General features: G+C 39.1%; 1 protein-coding gene across 2 annotated transcripts in view; it reads left to right on the top strand.

Annotated features, from left to right (window-relative positions):
• Positions 1-20,378, top strand: part of LNX1 (ligand of numb-protein X 1) — a 208,647-nt gene that overhangs the window by 84,092 nt on the left and 104,177 nt on the right. For both annotated transcript variants that reach the window (XM_051964277.1, XM_051964278.1), the window contains exon 2: positions 14,144-14,626. In XM_051964277.1, coding sequence (XP_051820237.1) covers positions 14,235-14,626 — 392 coding nt within the window. In that variant the 5' untranslated portion in view covers positions 14,144-14,234. The remainder of the gene's footprint in view (positions 1-14,143; positions 14,627-20,378) is intronic.

Genomic DNA, 20,378 nt, shown 5'->3' with positions numbered 1-20,378 from the left:
TTGTCCGAGGTATCAGAGAAAAGAAGGGGACATTCAAAAGAGATTACAAAGGTGAAAATCTGCAGGCTCTGGGCAATAGATTGAATATGGGGGAGGGGGTGAGAGTAAGGAATAGAGAATGATACCTAAGGAGGTGACTGGGAATATCGTGACACTTTCAGCAGAAATAGGGAATTTTGGAAGAGGGGAGGGGTTTAGGGATTAAAGATCCTGTTTTAATGAGTTTAAAATATCTTTAAGACGTAGTTCAAGATGTCTAATAGATGGCAGGAAATGGAAGACCAAAGGCCAACAGAGAGTTTGGGGCTGGATAAATAGATTTCAGAATCATCAGTAAAGGAATGATCATTGAATTCATGGGAACTGATGGGGTCTCTGAGGGAAATAGTACAGAGGGAAAAGTCCTGGGGGACAGCCACAGTTTGGATGAGGTCACATCAAGGAAACTGTAATGTCCTGACTAGCTCTCTGGAGGCCCTCAGGATCAGCCCGAGTCCTTGGTCTTAGGGGAGGAGTGAAGGAGGCAGGAGGGCCACGTGGCTGGTCCAAGTCGGAGTCTGGAATCTGGCCTCTTCTCTTGTGTCCCTGGCTGAGACTCCCTTTAAATACTTTAAAATTACATCACTACCTCACACTGAACATGTACAACTGGAGAACATTACATCACCACATTACCCTATTCCAGCTAGATGGATTCATTACATTAAGTATGTGCTTAGAGAACCATTATCTCCCACTGAGTAGGTACTTAACTATAAATACCCTGCTGTCCTAGATTTAAGGACACCTTTTCAGAGTTCCTGCCCTCTACAGGAGACAGAGGAGGAGTTGTCAGGTAGATAGTAGGAGAATCGGGACAGAGAGAGACAGAGACAAAGTTAGAGAGAAACAGAGACAGACACACACACACTGAGAGAGACTACACAGAGAAATATACAGACAGCAAGACAGAGAGAGAATCCCAAAAATATATGGAGAAGAGAGTATCCAAAGAAAAGGGCATGATCGACAATGTCCAAAAGGATGAGAAATAGAAGCCACTGAATTTGGAAATTAAGAAGTCACGGGTTATTTTGGAAAGAGCAGTTGTGATTGAACATCAAGATCAGAAGCCCAAATGTAGGGAGTGAAGAAGAGAGTGAGAGGAGAGGAAGTTAGCCACCTGTTGTAGATAGCCCTCGCAAGAAGTTTAGCCACAAAGAGCAGGAGAGATGTGGGATGATAGGAGGGAGAGGATGAAATGAGAGATTTTGGCACTTCAAATTCAAAATGGGACATCCTCCTTTCCCTCAAGCCTGTCCCTCCTCAAAACTCCTCTCTCTGTATATACCATTCTTTAGGTCACTTGAACTCAAAGCTTTGGAAGTCTTTTTTTTTTTTTTTTTTTTTTGAGGCAATCGGAGTTAAGTGACTTGCGCAGGATCACACAGCTAGCAAGTGTCTGAGGCTGAATCAGAATTCAGGTCATTACTCTAGCCCCTGTGCCACTTAGCTGCTCCTATGCTATTTCCTCTATGAAGCCTTCCTCAATCCCTCAGACTGAAGTTGTTTCTTTTCTTCTCAAATTTCTATGAAGTATTTTATCTGCATTATTCTTTTGCTGTATCATACCTTACCTTAATATTATATTTTTCTCTGTAAACCTCCCCCTTAAAATAAAATTTCTTTCAGCTTTTCATAAATAAATCAAATTCCTCTTCCTCTCCTACTCCTTCAGAAAACCTGAAAGAAAAAAGAAAACTATAGTAACAGATGTATATAGTCAAGCAAATACAAATTTCAGCATTGGCCAAGTCTAAAACAATCTGTCTCAATCCACATCCTGAGTTTGTTACTTCTCTCTGAGAAGGTGGCTTTGGTCCTTTAGATTGCATCAACTGCATTGATCAAAGTTCTCCATATTTTCAAATTTGTTTCTCTCTGCCATGTTGCTGTTATCACATAAATGGTTTTCCTGGCTCTGCTACAGGATGCATATTTTCCAGATTCCTCCGGAGCCATCCCCGTCATCATTTCTTAAGTGCAGGGATGATATTTTAAAATCTGTGTTCCTTTGATGTCCAAAATAATATCTGTATTATATCATTAATGAATGTCCATAGCACTGAATGAATCTAAGACCTAAATAAATTATTTTTTAAAATTAAGGTAGTATGTTCTTCTTGTGTATCTCCCACAATGCTTAGCATAAGTTGGTCATTAAGAGTTTAGAGCTAGAAAAACTTTGAGAACACTGTCCAACCTTTTCTTTGTTTTCTAGATGAGAAAGCTGAGGCCTAAGACTAAGTATCTTGTTCATGGCCACAGAAGTACCACTAGCTAGCCTGGAGGTGCTCAGGATACAAGATGAATTGAACTATTACTGATTCTTTTTTTTTTTTTTTAATTCAAGCACACTTAAATAATGCTGTTTTAGTCTCTTAGTGATCTACAAACTCTTTTAGTAGGACCTCATGAACATTTTTAAAAAATAAGCATTTTTCTTCTTCAGGTGGAAGAATACCAGAAACTAGCATCTCCATGAGTCTGTTGTTTTAACATCAGTCTCTTGCCTGATGAATGTTATGTTTAACCATTAACATTTTTCATACATTTGGTTTTATAGTTTACATTCTTGTGCCCGTTTTAAAATGAGGAAATGGAGAAACATTTTTTGGGTACAGAGGGACTCTTAAACTTAAATGTAAGAGTATAAAAGATGCATCCGGAGACCCAGGGGATAAAGGAACTAAAACATTCCTATTCCAGAAAGCTATGATCATTTGTAACCAGCCTTTTAATGTCCTTTCTTGGCTTTTAAATCAGAAAGTAAACTCTCTCTAATTGTCTACTAGGAACTCTTCATTTCACTATTTTCCAGGTTTCTCTCACTCTATATTTTATGTATTTGGTTCTGATGTATTGGTTTGCTTCTATTCACATTGACTTTTCCTTAATCTCCCCATCTCTGTAGTACCCTCCATTCACTTTTATTTGATGTTCCCCCATATTGACAATACCTACATCTTATTTACATGTTTCCTTAATGAGTTGTTTATGCTCTTTTCCAAGTAGATGCTTTCAGTATTCTGCATCGGCCCACAAACACCTGTCCTGTCCCTGTTCCTTTCCATTCCATCTGTAGCTGAATCTGTTTAGCTTCAGATTTTGTTTTGGAGACCATATTTACCATATGTGTGACTGTTTATATTAAAGGCACCAAATACAAGACTAGTGCTCTACTCTTAAGGACATGTGAGATAGAATAGCCCAGAAAGGATTTCTTCCCTTCCCTTACTCTCTATTATGGTGGAAAGATCCTTGAACTAGGAGGCAGAAAACTAGAGGGGCCTCTTAGTTGCTTTATGACTTTGGTCAAGTCATTTGTAACTCCTCTAATCCTGTTTCTCAACTGTGAAATGGGGCTGTAATATCAGTATTGCCCATCTCACAGAATGGTTGTGATTTAAGTCAAAACTGCTTTTTTAAAAAGTAACTAAAATGATTATATGTGCACATATATATGATATTCCCTTTTTCTTAAAAAAGAAGTAAAACATTGTATATATATTTTAAAATTGATGATTTTTTAATGCCATAATAATTTTCTCAATATATCTCATGCCACTGAATCTTCCTTTGATAACAAAGAAGCTCAGTAAAACAAAACAGAGCACATTTGAAAGTTGGAAACCTTTAATCCAACATATTCATGGACTCCCAAAGTAGCAAACCCCCAAAAGGTCATCTAGATGAACAAACCCACCAGCTCGCCAGAAAGCCCATTCCAATTCTGGACAGCACTCACTCTTGGGAAATTATTCTTGATGTCATATTTAATGCTTAGTTGTAATGCCAGAGAAACTGAGCAAGACAGAGATTAGAGAATGATTTAATAGTTTATTAAATGGAGAGATTTTCTGGGACCAAATGATCCATGTTTGGTCCCAGGGCTGAATGAGACTATCGTCTCAAAGAATCCAGCCCTGAGTTTAGCGACAGCAATACTCTTTTATAGGATAACAAGAACAATGACATAATGGAGGGAGGTACTGGAGAGGCTCCTGATCTTCTAATGATGTCTAAAATGGATAGACCTTATCCTGTCAAACATTAAGAAGGAATGATTATAGCCTAAAGATATGAAACCTTTATCTCATCAAACATTAAGAGGGAAAGGTTATAACCTGAGGCAGAGTAACTAAATAGGACAACTGGGAAACTGGGTCAGGACATTAAAAGGGAACTGTGGCACAACATAGTATCTTCTACCCATTGCTCCTGATTCAGCTTTCTAGGGCAAAGCAGAACAAATCTAATCTCTCCTCCCTATGACAACCCTTTAATTACTCAGAACACAGTTTGGTGGTACAATGGGAATTTAAAAAATACATCCTGAAACCATCCTATTCCAGAACACCATTTGAATAGCTTCACCATCTTGATTTTCTTTCCTTTGGACAATGTTTCGCTTTAGCTATGTCTTTTTAAAAATCTTCATGCCTAGGAATGAACATGATAATACTCTAAATGAGGTCAGATAGGGCAATCATTACCTTCCTGTTTCTGGAAGCAAAATGCCTCTTAATGCATCCCATCATTTGTCTTCCCTTTTTTTGACTGTTCCATCACACTGATGACTCATTGATCTTACAGTCCACTAAAACTCCTAGAGCTTTTTCAGAATAATTATTTTCCAACTTGCCATTTTATCCTTGTGAAATGGATGTACACAATTGCAACGATGACCATTGATTCCTGTTAAACTTTACCTTAGTAGGTTTGGCCAAAATACTCAAGTTATCAGGACCTTTTTTGGTGTTTGACTTTTATTAGTTAGATATTAGTTACCCCTCCCTGCATTGTGTCATCTGCACAGTTGATTGACATAAAATCTTATGTTTTTATCTGTCGATCAAAATGTGAGACAGACAGATTCTTGTCTTGCCACATTGACATTGAACCATTAAAAACTACTCTGAGGTCAAATCTGGAAGCTGCATTTTAATAGATATATTGACAAAATGAAGGCTTTCTAGATAAGGGTGATTGAGTAGGGGAGGGATTTTAAAGATTCTTATAAACCAGTTACGTGAGGAATCATTGAAGGCAGCAGGGACATTTTATTTTAGAAAATGGTTGAAGGGGTGAGTTAAGGCCAGATGAAGTCTGAGTAGTTGTGCTCCATGTCCGATAATAGACTAGGATCAATGAGTGACAGTTATGAGGTTTAAGAAAGTTTATTAGAGTTATTTGCCATGTGAAATAGTAAGCTTTCCATTACTCGAAGTATTCAGGGAAAGTCAAGAAAACTAGTCAGTCAGTCTGAGAATTTGGAGAAGAGACTCTTGTACTGAGTGGAAGGGAGGAATGTGTCATAGAGCAGAAGGGCCCTGGATCTGTAATCAAAGGAGTAGGCTGTGAATCTGACCAGTGCTTTGGGCAAACCAGAGATTCCCTCCGGGCTTTTATCCACTGGATGACTTCTTGGGTCATGTCCATTGCCAGATCCATGATCCTCTGACCCCTGAATTTCCTTCTAGTCCTAAGATTCTATTGATTGATCACAATCAATAACCTTTTGTACGTGGGAAAGATTGAAGTTTTCAGTGACAATATGCTTTGCCCTTTAGACATAAGAATAGAGACTTCACAACAGCACAGAATACTCTTGCTCATTTATTGTTGGAGACCTGGGACTCTGTTCTGTGTTTTAGCAACTCCTTGGGTATGTTCTTGCTTTTTAAGGTGGAAAACAAGGAGAAATCGAGTCACAAGTTACATAATAAGTGTCAGATTTGGGATCTGAATCCATATACTCTTCCTTCAAATCTGCCATTATTTTCTTGATATGACAGTTACTTCTAACTTAGTATTTTATGTTTGAGAGATGGGAGGTGGGAAATGACTTGCCCATATTCATAGAAGAAAAAGGATGGAACCTAATCACCTAACTCCCTTATCCATTGTTTTTTCCCATCACAACTTGTTGCCTCACACTTGTTCCCGTTTTTTGGTGAGTCTCGTTAAATTTCTCTAGGATCAGAGTTAAAGCTGGGGTAGGATGGAGCTTCATGGGCCTTTGTGGCCTTTCATATTCACACTGATGGCCTTCCCTTTACTCTTGCCAGAATGTGCTGTTTAAAAGTCTAATTCCATGCAAAGACACACCACTTGGGGGTGGTACCCATTAAGGAGATTTCCCTTTTTTATCTCACTGTAAGTTACAAACCTTTTTTAGGGAGGATTCCTTGAGCTCACTATAGAGCCATACACATTTTTTAGCATGGGAATCTCTTGATTTCATTATAGATCCACACACCTTTCTTAGGGGGATCCCTTGATCTCACTATAGATCTACAAATCTATCTTAAGGAGGATTTCTTGATCTCACTGTAGAGTTACAAGCCAGATTAAAAATTCCACAGCATTTCCCCATCTCTGCTTCCTACATATATGACTTAAATCCTTAATATTTATATATCACCGATTTAAATTCAAACAGATTGGCTTGACATTTTTCATTCAATCTCAGACCATTTATTTTATTCTTTAATGGAAATAGTTTAACTTCTAACACTTGTGTTGTAACTTCTTCTTAATTATCAGCTGTATATAACTAAAATATCTTAAAATACTCTCATCTGTATATAAATAAGATACTTTAAATACTCCTGAGATAGTTTAATTAGAATAAGAATAATTAGGTAAATAATTTATTATTTAAAAAAATATTGCCCATTTAATTCTATTGAAGCGGACAAAGTTGCTTAGATGGTCAACTTTTTCACAATCTGTTTCTGTTTATCTAGTCTTAATCTAAAGCACGGCTAAAAAAGATACACATGAGTGTTGACATTAAAATTAAATTAAGAGCCTGGTTTGTCTGTACGAGAGAGTGCCAGAGAATTCAAACTGTGCAAAGGAGGAAAAAAAGAAATCTGTGTTAGAGAAAAAAACATCAGTCTTAACCATAGGTTACTTTGATGAATCTCAGGAATCCTTTTGTTCTGGGACCTTTGAAATATCAGAAGCAGGAAAATCAGAGTTTTGAAACATATGGAGTATACTTGTTTGCAATATTGATGTGATTTTGATAGGTACAATATTCAAGAAATTTCTCCAGTATGTTAACTACCAAAAACTAAATTGATCAAATAAATAAAATTGGGTAGAAACCCAATATAACTCATTAAATAAAATTGGCAAAGAAAACATATATAGGAATAGGAAATAAAAGAAATAGAAAAATATAGATAGAACTTAGAATTCTGAATGTAAATCTCGACTTTTAAGAAATTTATTATTCAGATATTTCAATCGTGCCTGAGTCTTTATGACCATTTGGGGTTTTCTTGGCCAAGATAAGGCGATGGTTTGCTATTTCCTTCTTTGGCTCATTTTAGAGTTAAGGGAACTGAGGCAAACAGGGTCAAATAACTAGGAAACTCACATAACTAGGAAGTATCTGAAGCTGAATTTGGACTCTTATCTTTCTAACTCCTGCCCTAATGCTCTAGCTACTGTATCACCTAGCTTCCCTATTTAATAAATAGACTTTTAAAAATTAGTTTTTCAGTATATATATATATATATATATATATTTCTCCTCCCTCCCCTTCCTTGGTTCTACTCCTCTGCCTCTGGAATTGAACTCCCCTTTGTGACAAAGGAAAGCTATTAAGCAAAACCAACCCACAGAATGACCCCGACTCGACAGGGTAGCAACATTTTGCCTGCCTGTGTCTCGGAATAGGTTTCATTACCTGCTCACCAGGACCATTATTGGTTTTTGCAATTACTCAGAATTTAGCTTCCTTTTAGTGACTATGAATACTACTTAATACAGAAGTGCTGGGGAAACTTTTCTTCTGAAGCAGATGATAGAAAACCATCAGCTCTTGTTTTGATCTTCTAGCTCCATTGGGTGCCAGGTAAAGCGTCCCCTTGTCCCCAGTAGCCCAACATTAGATGTAATCACTTTTTTTAACCTTCCCAGTCATCTTTCCCATTATTGGGCTGCCAGGCTGAGTTTGTCTGCTGCATTTAAATAAAGAAAAGGCGATGTAGCATAATGCGATTAGAAACGTCGCTGTCCGAAGAGTCAAGAAAATTGGATCATAGAGTTAGATCTTAAAGGATCTTAGAAGTCATTGAGTCTATATTCCCTCCCCACCTTATTTTATAGGTGAGGAAACAAATTAAAGACAAGTTAAATGGCAAGGTCACAGAAGTAATATATGTCTTAGGCCAGATTTGGACCTAGGTTCTAGAGCTAGTTCTAATACTAAGTAACATTTGACCATTTTATTCAATTAAAATTTACAGGTATTTATTAAGTTCTTTTTATTGTACAAAGCATTGAGGATCATAAGATTTTTTAAATGTCCTTTCCTGTCCTTCAAAGGGTTTATAATCTTATTTGGGGAATGGGGGGAATAAGACATGTACAGGAAGGATATTTGGTCTAAGGTAAAAAAGAGGAATGGTCCAAAATGCTTTAAAAAACTTAAGGGAGGGGGCAGCTGGGTGGCGTAGTGGGTAGAGCACCAGCTCTACCACCACTCTAGTCAGGAGGACTAGAGTTCAAATCTAGTCTCAGACACTTAACACTTCCTAGCTGTGTGACCCTGGGCAAGTCACTTAATCCCAATTGCCTCAGGGGAAAAAAAAAAATTTAAGGGAGAAATTTATATTTAGTAAGGGGAGTTAGAAGAAGGCTCTGGGTAGTAGTACTTTGAGTTAGACCCAGAGGAAAGAGAAATTCATTTTTAAGAAATAAATTATTTAGCAATTGTTTACATTTAAAAATGAATTATCACTTGCTCTATAACATCTCCTGCTTTTTGTTTATTCATTCAGCTTTGTATTTGTGTATATAAATTTATGTATATTATATGTAAGTATAATATAAATAATATATGTAAATATAAATTTCATATAGCCATTTTAGCATGCACACTGTTTTTCAATATGACAAAATATTTATAAATATTATTTAAAATAGCACTGTGTTAATCATGTGATGATAGAAAACCAAAAACGAAACAGCCCCCGACCTATGGAGCCTGAATTCTATCTGAGGTATATAGCATGTATGTAGCAATTGCCTAAAAATTATTTCAAGAGGGCAATGTGAAAAGTGACTTAAGCTGAGTCTTGGTGGAAAGTAGGAATCTTTCTAGGATTAGAAGGAGGCACCATAATGCACAGTGCTGGAGTCAGTAAAATTCATCTTTCCAAATTCAAATTCAGCCTCGGACACGAGCTGTGTGACTGTGGGCAAATCATTTTTGCCTGTTTCCCTCAGTTTCTTCATCTGTTAAATAAGCTTCCAGTATTTTTGTTAAAAAAAAAAAAATTAAGTCACTAAGAGTTGTACAAGAAGCAACAACAAATCCAAACAAGTGGGCACATGTTCCTGACATAAAGGGATATAAATACAGAGTGAAATAATCCCTACTCCCAAGAAATTTACATTTGAATGGAGAAAAGAATTACATATAAAAGCATAAAATCAAGAAATACCAAAAAATGGAATCTATCTAAATACTAGGTTATTTGGAAGGGAGGAGAGAGGGGACTAGCAGTTAGGAAAGAAAGGCTTCCTAGAAATACTTGAGCTGGATCTTTGCTGAGGCCCAGGGAAGTGTCCCAATCTTGTGTTAGAATAATGCATTCAAGTAAGAATTGGGATGTGGCCATGTTACTGCTACAAATGTAGACTACAATATAAAGATGGGGTCCTGTTGATTATCCCTTGCACTTAAAAGACATTAAAAGTAAAAATTTCTTGATGGAATTAGTCAAGTTTATTGAGTATAAACTTGGTCTGGACTCCTTGAATCCATCTAGGCATTGTGGGATGGACCTGGTTTCATCCAAAGGAATTGATATAAGAGGGAGAGCTGGATAAGAGATTTGGGAAGTGGTTTGGAAATGGAGAGCCAAGATCTTGGGAAAGCAGGAAAAGGAGAAATAGAAGAGAAGGCTGAGGAGCTAGGTGAGATGAAAAGAGAGATAACCTAGAAGGCCTTGGATTGACGGTCACAGAGTACCCAGTCTATTCAAGGACTGAGAGAAGTGGGGAAAGGCTTGCTCCTTACCCAAGTGCCCCTTTCCATTTCTGAATATAACCAGGAGACAGATGGACAGATTGAGACAAACAGATGCATCCACTTTCACCCTTGGTGGGGTGGGGAAGAGGGGGGGGGGGGAGGAGAGGAAGGGAGAGAGGAGAGGAAGGAAAGAGAGAGACAGAGAGAGAAAGGAGAGAGACAGAAACAATATTAGGCATCAAACCCAACCTCAAGCTTAAATGTTAGAAATTTTCCTAATTGAGGACTTCCTGGTTATAAATTAGGCATAGTGATACATATACTTTAAAAAGTATATTTAAATGTTTGAAGCCCTTGGTGCTGAATATTAAAGGTATATTTTAACAACATTAAAAAAGAAAAAAAACAGCCTCTTTTCATCAGATGATTCTAATCAGAAATTTCCTTTTGACTAAATATATAGGAATAAGAACTCACAGAAAGTACATAAACTTATTCTACATACATATATCAAGTTAATATCTGTTAAAAAAAAAAAAAAACAGAAAGAAGTAAGAGCCGTGGCCCCATAAAACAGTTACTTGCTTTTCAGCTAAAAGAAATCAAAATAATGCCTCTTTTGCTTCTATGTATATAACTTTTTCAAACATTAGTTAATTGATGAGCATTTAGGTTGTTTTTATAGTTTAATAATTAAAAGTAGTTCTATTCAGTATATTTTTGCTCTAGTGGAGAAGAATTTTCCCACTTTTCTTGGGGTTCTGTATTTTCCAGTGAAGGAGCTGGACTAAATGATTATATTCTCCTTCAATCCCTAAGTTTTTGGATCATCAAGTATAATTTTAAGAGTAGAAGTTGTCATTCAGTCTTATCTGAGTCTTTATGACTCCATTTGGGGTTTTATTGCCCAAGATATGCTGTAATTTTTCATTTCCTTCCCCAGCTCATTTTATAGATGAGGAAATTGAGGCAAATGGGATTAAAGTGACTTGTCTGGGGTCAGACAGCTAGTAAGTATCTGAGACTGGATTTTAATTCAAAATGAGTCTTCCTGACTCTTCCTAACTCCAGTCTGGATGCTCTATCCACTGCATCATACCTAGCTGCTCTTTAAAAAATAAAGGACTTGGTTCAAATTGTAACCATGCTATTGACTTGGGTTACTTGCTATGTGACCTTGAGCCGTGAAATTCTCTAAGATTTTTCTTTCCTTTCTCTTTCTCTCTCCCTCTCTGTTCTCTCTGTCTCTCTGGCCTTCTCTATCTCCCCCGTCCTACCCCCTCTCTTCCTCCCTCTCTTTTTCTCTCTCATCCTCTCTCTTTTTTTGTTTATGTCTCTTTTCTTCCTTCCTCCTTCCTTCCCTCCTTCCCTCCCTCTTTCTTTCCTTCCTTCCTCCTTCCTTCCCTTCCTCCTTTTCTCGTTCTCTCCTTTCCTCCCTTCCTTCTTTCTTTCCTTCCTCTGTCATATAGCTATAAGTTAGTAAGTGTTAAGTAAGTGAGAGTGTATTTGAACTCGGGTCCTCTCTAAGGTCCTTTTCAATCTTTGATCCCACTCAGTGCTTTCCTATGGCAGATTTTACCTTCATCTCTTGCCTGGAAAGTGACTGTTTTGAGCATCTGAATCGGTTATAGATATGTAAACAGCCCCATTCAGTGAAAGTCTGAAGTAAACATTTTCTCCATGATAAGTCTCTGTTTGTACAAACTATCCACAGACCCTATCGATGTGGGCCAAGAGATGCAGCATACTTTTTCCACCATTGGGCTATTTCCAAACCATTTTCCTTTTAAGTTATTTATGGGGCTTTGCACTCCATTGGAAACCTTGAAGCCTTATTTCTGCCTGAGACGAGACAAAGTTTGGGGAACCTTTTTGTCCTGAACCCGCTCCAGGATCTTAAATTTCTCTTAATGTTGAATCAGATTCTGTCCGTGGCCTTAGTGACTTCCTGGTTGTAAATTAGGCACCTTAAAAAGGTGCCCTGAGTCTTTTAGACCCCTGGTGGAGAATACTAAAGGAGTGATTTATGTAACAGGGCTCCAGTGGCGTGTTTGGGCTATAAGGGCGGGGACAATTCGGCTCCCCGAGCAGAGTAATAAAGTTAGGGCTGGGCAAAAGGCATCACAGCATCCTGTGAGTTCAGGGATTCCGTTGGCCCACCGGGAATCCTGTTGTCCCACTGGGAATCCTGTTATCCCACCGGGAATCCTGTCCTTCCTGAGAATCGAAGGAATGTTTTATGACATCAGAATGTAAAAATCCGGGAACCCTTGAATTCCCTGGGAGCTCAAGAACAGATAGGAGCTGTTCGGTTAGCTCTTTTTTATTTTTCTTTTAAGGGTATCTTCACACAAGGAAAAATAGCAAGAGAAACGAAGGTTCTCCGGATTATGAACACATTGGAGCATCTAGAAAGATTGTTCTTTTTAGGGGTGTTGGAGGTCCAGCTAGAAGTCTCTCCCTCCTGCCATTTATAAGACGGGAAGGTAGAGAGTCTGAGGACTCAATAACATCTGCTATTTTTCTGACGTTTGGGAAGAAGCAACGGAGATAGGCAGCCCATGACCCTCTCATGTTAAATCAATGGAGGATTTGTTCAGTCTTCAGTAGACATCGTTATCTCCTGTCATTGGCTGGCTGAGCTGTCAATCAGTGTTCTTCAATCCTGTCCCAGATGTTTGTGGGACAAACTCATTCATAGGTTGTTTCTATTTCAGGAGGCATTAGAGCAACCTTCTTGCATTTAGCCCTAGGTTTTATTTTCTTTCACCCAGTATGCAATTTAGTTAAAAGCTAACCAATATGGTCCAGTGGAAGTAGCACCTGCTTAAGGGTCAGAGAACCAGGATTCACACCCTATTTCTGAGATTTGAGGCAAATAGTTTGCTTCACTTTCCCCATTCTGTAAATTGAGAGTTTTTCAATTTTGACTTTCAAGTTCTAAAGCTATGGTTTTATTCTAATTTTCTTAGCTATTTCAAAAAATAATCATAAGGGGCAGCTAGGTGGTACAGTGGATAGAGCATCAGCCCTGAAGTCAGGAGGACCTGAGTTCAAATCCGGCCTCAGACACTTACCACTTCTGGCTGGGTGACCCTGGGCAAGTCACTTAACCCCAATTGCCTCAGCAAAAAGAAAAAATAATAATAATCATAAGCTTATAAATCCACATAATATGGTCTCTATCTTTTAAATTTTGAATTTATACTTTATTTGGACTGGACTTATAATTTAATTGATTTAGGGACCACCTAGTGAGAAAAAAACAAAACAAGACTATTCTTCCAGTTCAGAGCTACAATTCTTCTCCATGTCCTTAGGTAATTGTCTAGGGACATTGAAAGGTTCTGTGACTTCTTTAGGTGTTCCCAATTTATTTGTGTCAGACGTATAATTTGAGTTTGAATCTTCCTGGAGCCTAAATCATTTACTATACCATACTTCCTCTCACTCTGTGTCTGTGTCTTGCGAATACTTAAAAAAAAATTTTTTTTATTCCATAAATTTTTAATAGCTTTTATTTTTCAAAATATCTGCAAAGATAGTTTTCAACATTCACCCCCAGAAAACCTTGTGTTCCCTCCCCCAGACAGCAAGTATCCAATACAGGTAAAACCTGTGCAATTCTTCCATACATATTTCCACTGCAAAATCTTTTAGAAGAAAGAGAGAAGTAAGAATGGAGAAAGATACCAAAGAGTTAACTGTTTTCCTCCTTGTTCTGACTGTCAGGACATTCTTCCCTTATAAATCACCAAACTATTTAATTTTATTAACAAGACTTTGTTTTTTCTATGGTACCTTTCTTCTGAGGTACTCACAGTGCTCCATGGATATTATTAGTTCATTCTTTCCACACCCAGGTGATGAGGTTAAAGAAACAAATATCATTGTCCCTATTCTGATTGATGGGGAAGTAGAGGTAAACAGACACCGAGTAACTCTTCAAAATCACATGTCAGCATTAGAGCTGGTACTAATGCCACAGATTTCTAAAGCTTCAGCCAGTTCCCCACCCACTGAACCACAATGCACTGTGCCCTCCCGAGGTCTCGGTCTTCAATTTATATGAGAGTTATTTAGATTCCTTGTTCTTTTTCCTTTAGGTATGTGGATGGCTCCCAGGATATACTGAGGGACTACCTAAAGAACTGCTTTTTAATTGGTTTTTCGGTCACATCAGCCCCTTACCCAGTCATGATTCAGCCAGATCCTTTTGAAGACCCGGATTTCAGCCCTGAAACACTATGTGCCATCTGTGGCCAAACCCACTCCCCAGAGGAGAACCACTTCTACAGCTATGCAGAGGAAGTAGATGATGACCTCATCTGTCACATCTGTCTTCAAGCTCTGCTGGAGCCCCTGGACACTCCCTGCGGCCATACCTACTGCACGCTCTGCCTTACGAACTTTTTAGTGGAAAAAGACTTTTGTCCCGTGGATCGTAAGACAATCATATTACAGAACTGCAAAAAGTCCAGTATCCTAGTCAATAAGCTCTTGAATAAGCTCATGGTGACCTGCCCTTTCACAGAACACTGTTCGGAAGTTTTGCAGCGCTGTGACCTGGAATATCATTTTCAGACCAGGTAGGTCCTTTTTTTTCCCAACAGCTTCAGGAAATCCCAGTTGTCTGGGAAGGCAAGTTAATTATGTCTCCAAATGTCATGGATGGTTGGCTTTAAGTGCAATGAACAGATCAGGAGAGTCTGGTGTCTTTTTTTTTTTCCTGTATGACATATGGAAAATTCATTTGGAGTAGGATTTAGGTAATTTTGACTTGGACCAACCTAGAAAAAGAGCAGGGGAAATAGAGGGAGAGAAGAGAAAGGGAAATAAAAGATGGCAGTGGGTGGAGGGAGAGAGAGAGAGTTTGTGATTCTCTATATCTGGAACCACCCCAGAGCCTGGAGCAACCGTGATGTGATGAGTGGGTCTTGGCTGATATTGTTTGAGCTCACTCACCACTGAGTGGCCATTTATACGGGGCTTTTGCACTCCTAGACAACTTTACATCATTTACCTGTGTGAGCCCCAGGGCGATCACCGGGCCCTGCTGTGTATTCTCTACTTGGAATGTTCACACTTCTCAGCAAAGGTTGAATGATCTCAAACGATACTGATCATTTCGTTAAATGATCATAAATGATACTGATCATTTTGGAGAAGGCTGATATTTATCTCTGCTCCCTCAGTTTTTAGAATTGAGAGAACAAGGGACTTTTTCTTTGGAAGGCCATATGATGATCTCTCTTTCTCTCTCTTTCTCTCTCTCTCTCTCTCTCTCTCTCTCTCTCTCTCTCTGTGTGTATATATATATATATATTTTTTTTTTACTAAACCTATAATTTTCTTATTCCTTGGTGTCTGGCACACAGTAGGTACTTAATAAATGTTTGTTGACCAACTGACTCACAGTCGACACATGAATGTTTGCCCTGTGATTTATGGTTTAAGGTGCCTAGGGGACTTGAGGTATTAAATGATTCATGACAACTCTATGAAGGAGATGCTGCAGATATTATTACCATTTTACAACTGAGGAAACTGAGGCCCAAAAAGGTGGGGAGTGGCTTGTTCACAGTTAGAGAACCCATGTCAGAAGCAGGATGTCACTACAGAACTTTCTGACTCTACTATGATGTCCATAGGGTATCCATGTCCCTTCTCAGTATTCATAGATAGTAAGGGCACTAATATGAAAGGCATCCATCAGATGAGAAAGGACGGTTCTTTAGGCTAGAACTTGGTGGTACCTGGTGTGTCTGTTGAGGAACTTCCTTTAAGAAAGGAAGCTTTGGCCTGTGGACAATTCTAAACCGCCATGTGCTCCCCAAACACAATATGGCAACCGTTCACTGTTCCTCCCAAGATTTATAAAATGCTTAATACAAGACTCCATTGCTGGTCTCTGAAAGTTGCGAGATAGGATTCATGACCGCGCTTCAACGGCTTGCTGTGGGAGTCGCATCAAAAGGGCCACATGAAGAATGAAAAACTACATACTAACTCAACAGAAATCACTTAAAAAAACCAAACCAACCTCAGTTTAAAGTCTCAGCTAATATTTTGCATGATATTAGGAAATACCTGGATGGGGATTGAATCCCCAAATGGATTTGAATGCAGATAGTTCAGTGAAGCAGCAGAGCTCTCAAGACTTCAGACAGTTTTGTTCCCAAATAATACTTCTCTATTTAAGAAAACAACCCCGTAAAAAGCTCTGCTTTTTAAGTTCAAGAACTAGAGGTATTAACAGCAATCCCCTTCCTGGTATGGAACTAATAATAAATATTTTAAGTAAGTTGTAGAAATATTATTAACCTCACTTTACAAAAGAAGAAATTTCAGACTCAGTCTAGAATCTCACAGCTCATCTTCTTGAGTTTAAATCCAGTCTCAGACATTAGCTATGTGATCCTGAGCAAATCGATTAATCCCTCTTGCCTCCATTTCCTCATCTGTAAGATAAGCTGGAGAAGGAAATAACAAATCACTCCAATATCTTTGCCGAGAAAACCCCAAATGAGGTCGGGAAGAGTCAGACATGATTGAAAATGACAGAACAACAGCCATAACCACTAGCTGGACAATTCACTCTTTGCCTCAGTTCATCTGTAAAATGGGAATAGTACAGTGCCTACTTCTCAGGGTTGTGGTGATGATCAAATGAAATTATAATAATTGTAAAGTACTTGGTATGGTGCCTGGAACATAGTAGGTGTGCTTTAAAAACATGAGCTGTTGGTATAGCTTGGATTTGGAATCTGAGGTCCTGGGTTTGAATTCTGCACAGTCATTTCTGTGGGACTCAGTTTCCTTATCTGTAAAATGAGTGGGTTGGACTAGACGACTTCAAAGACCCTCTAAGTCTGTGACCTTAAGTGTTTGCTCAAGCATTACATGGAAATAGGAAAGTCCCTCTGAAGTGAGTTATTGGCTTATGTGTGACCCCTTCCACATTTCAGTTTTCTAAGTGGGTTAGAACCAACATTTCCTACCAGAAGTTCTAGTCTTGTAGCACAAAGGTGTCCATGACGGGGGTTAACAATCTGAGGCTGGTGGACTGAGGAATCCCTTTGGGCTTCAGGCAGGACTGTGAGAGGGCTTGCCATGTTCACCTATAGGCTCGAAATCATACAAACACACGCTTCAGATCCTGGCTGGGGATCTTAAGAGGATTAAACTGTTAATACCTCTCTAGTTCCTTGAACTTGAAAAGCAGATTACCGAGCTGGATTGTTTTCTTAAGCAGAGTACTATTACTTGGGAACAATCCTGTCTGAAATCTTGAGGGCTCTGCTGGAAGTAGGTTTTGGATGCCAGTGAGTAACTCCTCAGTTTTTAAAAACATTTCAGGGTTTAAATATAGCTTTTACCTTTTTTTTTTTTTTTTAAGGGTATTTTCTTGAAGTTAGATTGGGGGTGGGGGGAGATTCTGAAAACCACTAGTGTGAGAATGAATATAGGCTGTGAATTAAAGGGATTCTTTTCAGTGGGGGCTGGTATCAAACTTGGATCTGCCAGTTGGGAACCCTAGAAACTGGAACCATTAAGTCTTGAACCTCCTTATGTTTAAAAACAAAAAAGTCTTGAATATAGAGAAAATATTTTTAAAATTTGCTTTAGCCAGGGACTTTGCTTTTTCTCCCTTTCAAGCAGATTTGCAAAGCACTTTACAAATAGCTCATTTTCTCCTCGGGATACAATCTCGGAGGTACATGCTATTATTATCCTCCCTTTGGAGGAGGGACCCATCAGCTCACCAGATTGCCAAAGGGGTCTACAGCACACACAAAAAAGATTAAGGGGCCTCTGCTTTGAAAGAAGAAACTGATGTTTGAGAAATATTTTTGCCCTCAGCCAAAGCTTCTGTTAGAGGCTATTGATGGGGCCACTGCGAAGTCTTTGAATCACATAGTCATGTCGTATGATGGCTGTTTAAACAAATTCTGCTGCTGTTTCTCCCGGGAATCTTGCACTTAGTCAACAACTTTAGTCAACGGATTTTAAGTGAACTGAGTTGAATATAAATCTTTGGGTAAAAACCATACTCCCTGCTTAAAAGTAGGGGTGCAGATTACTTTGCCTCATGCAGAGGGCCTGGCCACAGGGCTGTCTTTCTACTGTTTCTGATTCCAAGGCCCAGAATTCTCCTGGGGGAACTCTGAGACTGAGCTACTGTTTGGAAGCCTTTAATTCCTCTGACCTCTGACCTCCCCCAAAGCTCACACACTATCACTGAAGGGACAACTTGCAAAAGATTTCCAAAAGAGATGGTGGCTCCTTGGTCAAATAGCAGCCTCCCCCCACCGAAAGGCCTTGCTGATAATTACAGTTAGGGGAGAAGTAGTTAAGTCAATCTAAGGCACCTCTTGACCCTGGGAATCCACCCTTTTTAAAGAGGGTGTGGAGAGGTCATGCTTTCATGTCACTGATATTAAGAGGACGTGTAGTGAAACTAAGACCTTGGATGTCTTAAAAATCCCTGTTAAGATGGTATTAGGGAATAAAGGTGGAAGAAGTTTCTACAAAGATGGGATTGTTCATTTTGAAGAAATGGCATTTTGGGGTTTCGTTTAAAAAATTGTCCCTTTTGTTTCTATAACTCCTTTGTTCCTTCCTTAGTATATAACCCCTCGTTCCCATTCACCATCAGCCCTTAAAACAAAAATAAAACAGAAAGAGAAGAAAATAGGCAGTTGAGGAATCTAACCAACATATCAACTGAGTTTGACATGTGAGTTATATATATTAACTCTGCTAAAAAGTTGGAAGAACATTTTCTCATTTCTTTGCAGATAAACTTGCTTATTATAATTATTCTGTGAAGAACTGGCATGTTAAAAACATGGGAGAAAGCAAACACCTAACATTGCTGTATCAGTGAGACACAAATTCGGGATTGGAATAGGTAACAAGACAAGGGCATTCTAAAAGACAAGATATTATCTTCAGGCCCCCTTTTTTGGAAGCACTGTGCCCCAGAAGAATGGGGACCAGCTGGGCTTTAGGGGACTGGAGACCTTTAAGAGATTTTAGGCCCTTCCTCTGCTTAGGGAGTATAAAGTTTGAGCAAGTTTGGGTCCCTGAGCCCAGTTTCTATGGAGTTCATTTCAGAGAATATTTTCTCCTTCATTTTTAAGTGAGTCTCCGAGAGACTTGAAGCTAAGTGGCTTGCCATGTCGATTCTGCCCCCATGACAGAAAGGAGCTCTCCATTAACGAGGGGAATGCTGGATGGTGGCCATGATGGAGGAGTCAGGGATGTTACTATATTTAGGGAAAACAAGTCCATCTCCCTTCAGCATCTGAGACTTCGCCAGCTTCCAGATATCACCTGGACAGCCATAACAGGATGTGGTGGAGAGCCATAACAGGATGTGCTGAGTCAGGCCGACAGAGCAAAACCGTGGGCATTTGGCATTAATAGTTGGAGTTTGTCCTTCATTTCAGAGTGGACCGTGAGATCAGGGAGGTGATGCTGTGGCTTGCAAGTGAGGGAGGGCTGGGAAAAGTCACCTGCCTCACTTTCCCCTCCAGAGCCTTCTGGTTCCCGTGGCCAGATATAGATCAGGAATGGGCCAAGCCGGGGAGTGCTTTTTGTTTGCTGTTTTTTTTTGCTGGTGAGGCAATAAAAGCAAACTTTGGTAGGCCATTCCATCTGATAGAGTCAGTCCTTTAGGGAGAATCATGAGATCGTTCATTTATTAGGTCACTACATTCTAATGTAAAGATCCTATAGATGATAAAGTCAGATTTGATCTAATTTGCTGAGCCTATAAATGATCTTTTGTCACATAGGAAGGAAAAAATATTAAAGAAATGGTAGTCCTCTGCTTTGTCCTAATCAATAATGGGTACATTTCAGGTGGCACATTTTGGGAATAAAACAACATTCATTAACCACTTGCTGTGTGCCAGGAGAGATACAGGAAGGCAATCCCTGCCCTCAAGGAATTTGCAATATAATGGGGGAGGCTATTTGCCAACTCCAAAGGAAGCCCCATAAGGGATTAAGAGGAGCTAATTAATGCAGGGAAGACTCTGGAATTAAGGAAATGGGGAAAGCAGGAGGTAGAATTTTAGTTGAGATTTGGAGAAATGCAGGGAAGTCCACAGTGAGAGTTGAGGGAGAACTTTCCAGTCATGGGAAACAGCCAGAGAAAATGTCCAGAGCTGAGAGATGGAGTGTCTTGTTTGTGGAATAGCCAGGAGCCCAACATCACTCGGTTGAAGAGCACCTTGATAAACTGCTGGAGAATATCCAGAAAAGGAAAACCAGGATGAGGAAGGGCCTGGAAATCATGATTTATGAGAACCGGTCAATGGAACTGGAGAT

This window comes from Antechinus flavipes, chromosome 6, assembly GCF_016432865.1.
Source record: "Antechinus flavipes isolate AdamAnt ecotype Samford, QLD, Australia chromosome 6, AdamAnt_v2, whole genome shotgun sequence".
NCBI lineage: Eukaryota > Metazoa > Chordata > Mammalia > Dasyuromorphia > Dasyuridae > Antechinus > Antechinus flavipes.
This window is presented reverse-complemented; position numbering and strand designations above follow the sequence as displayed.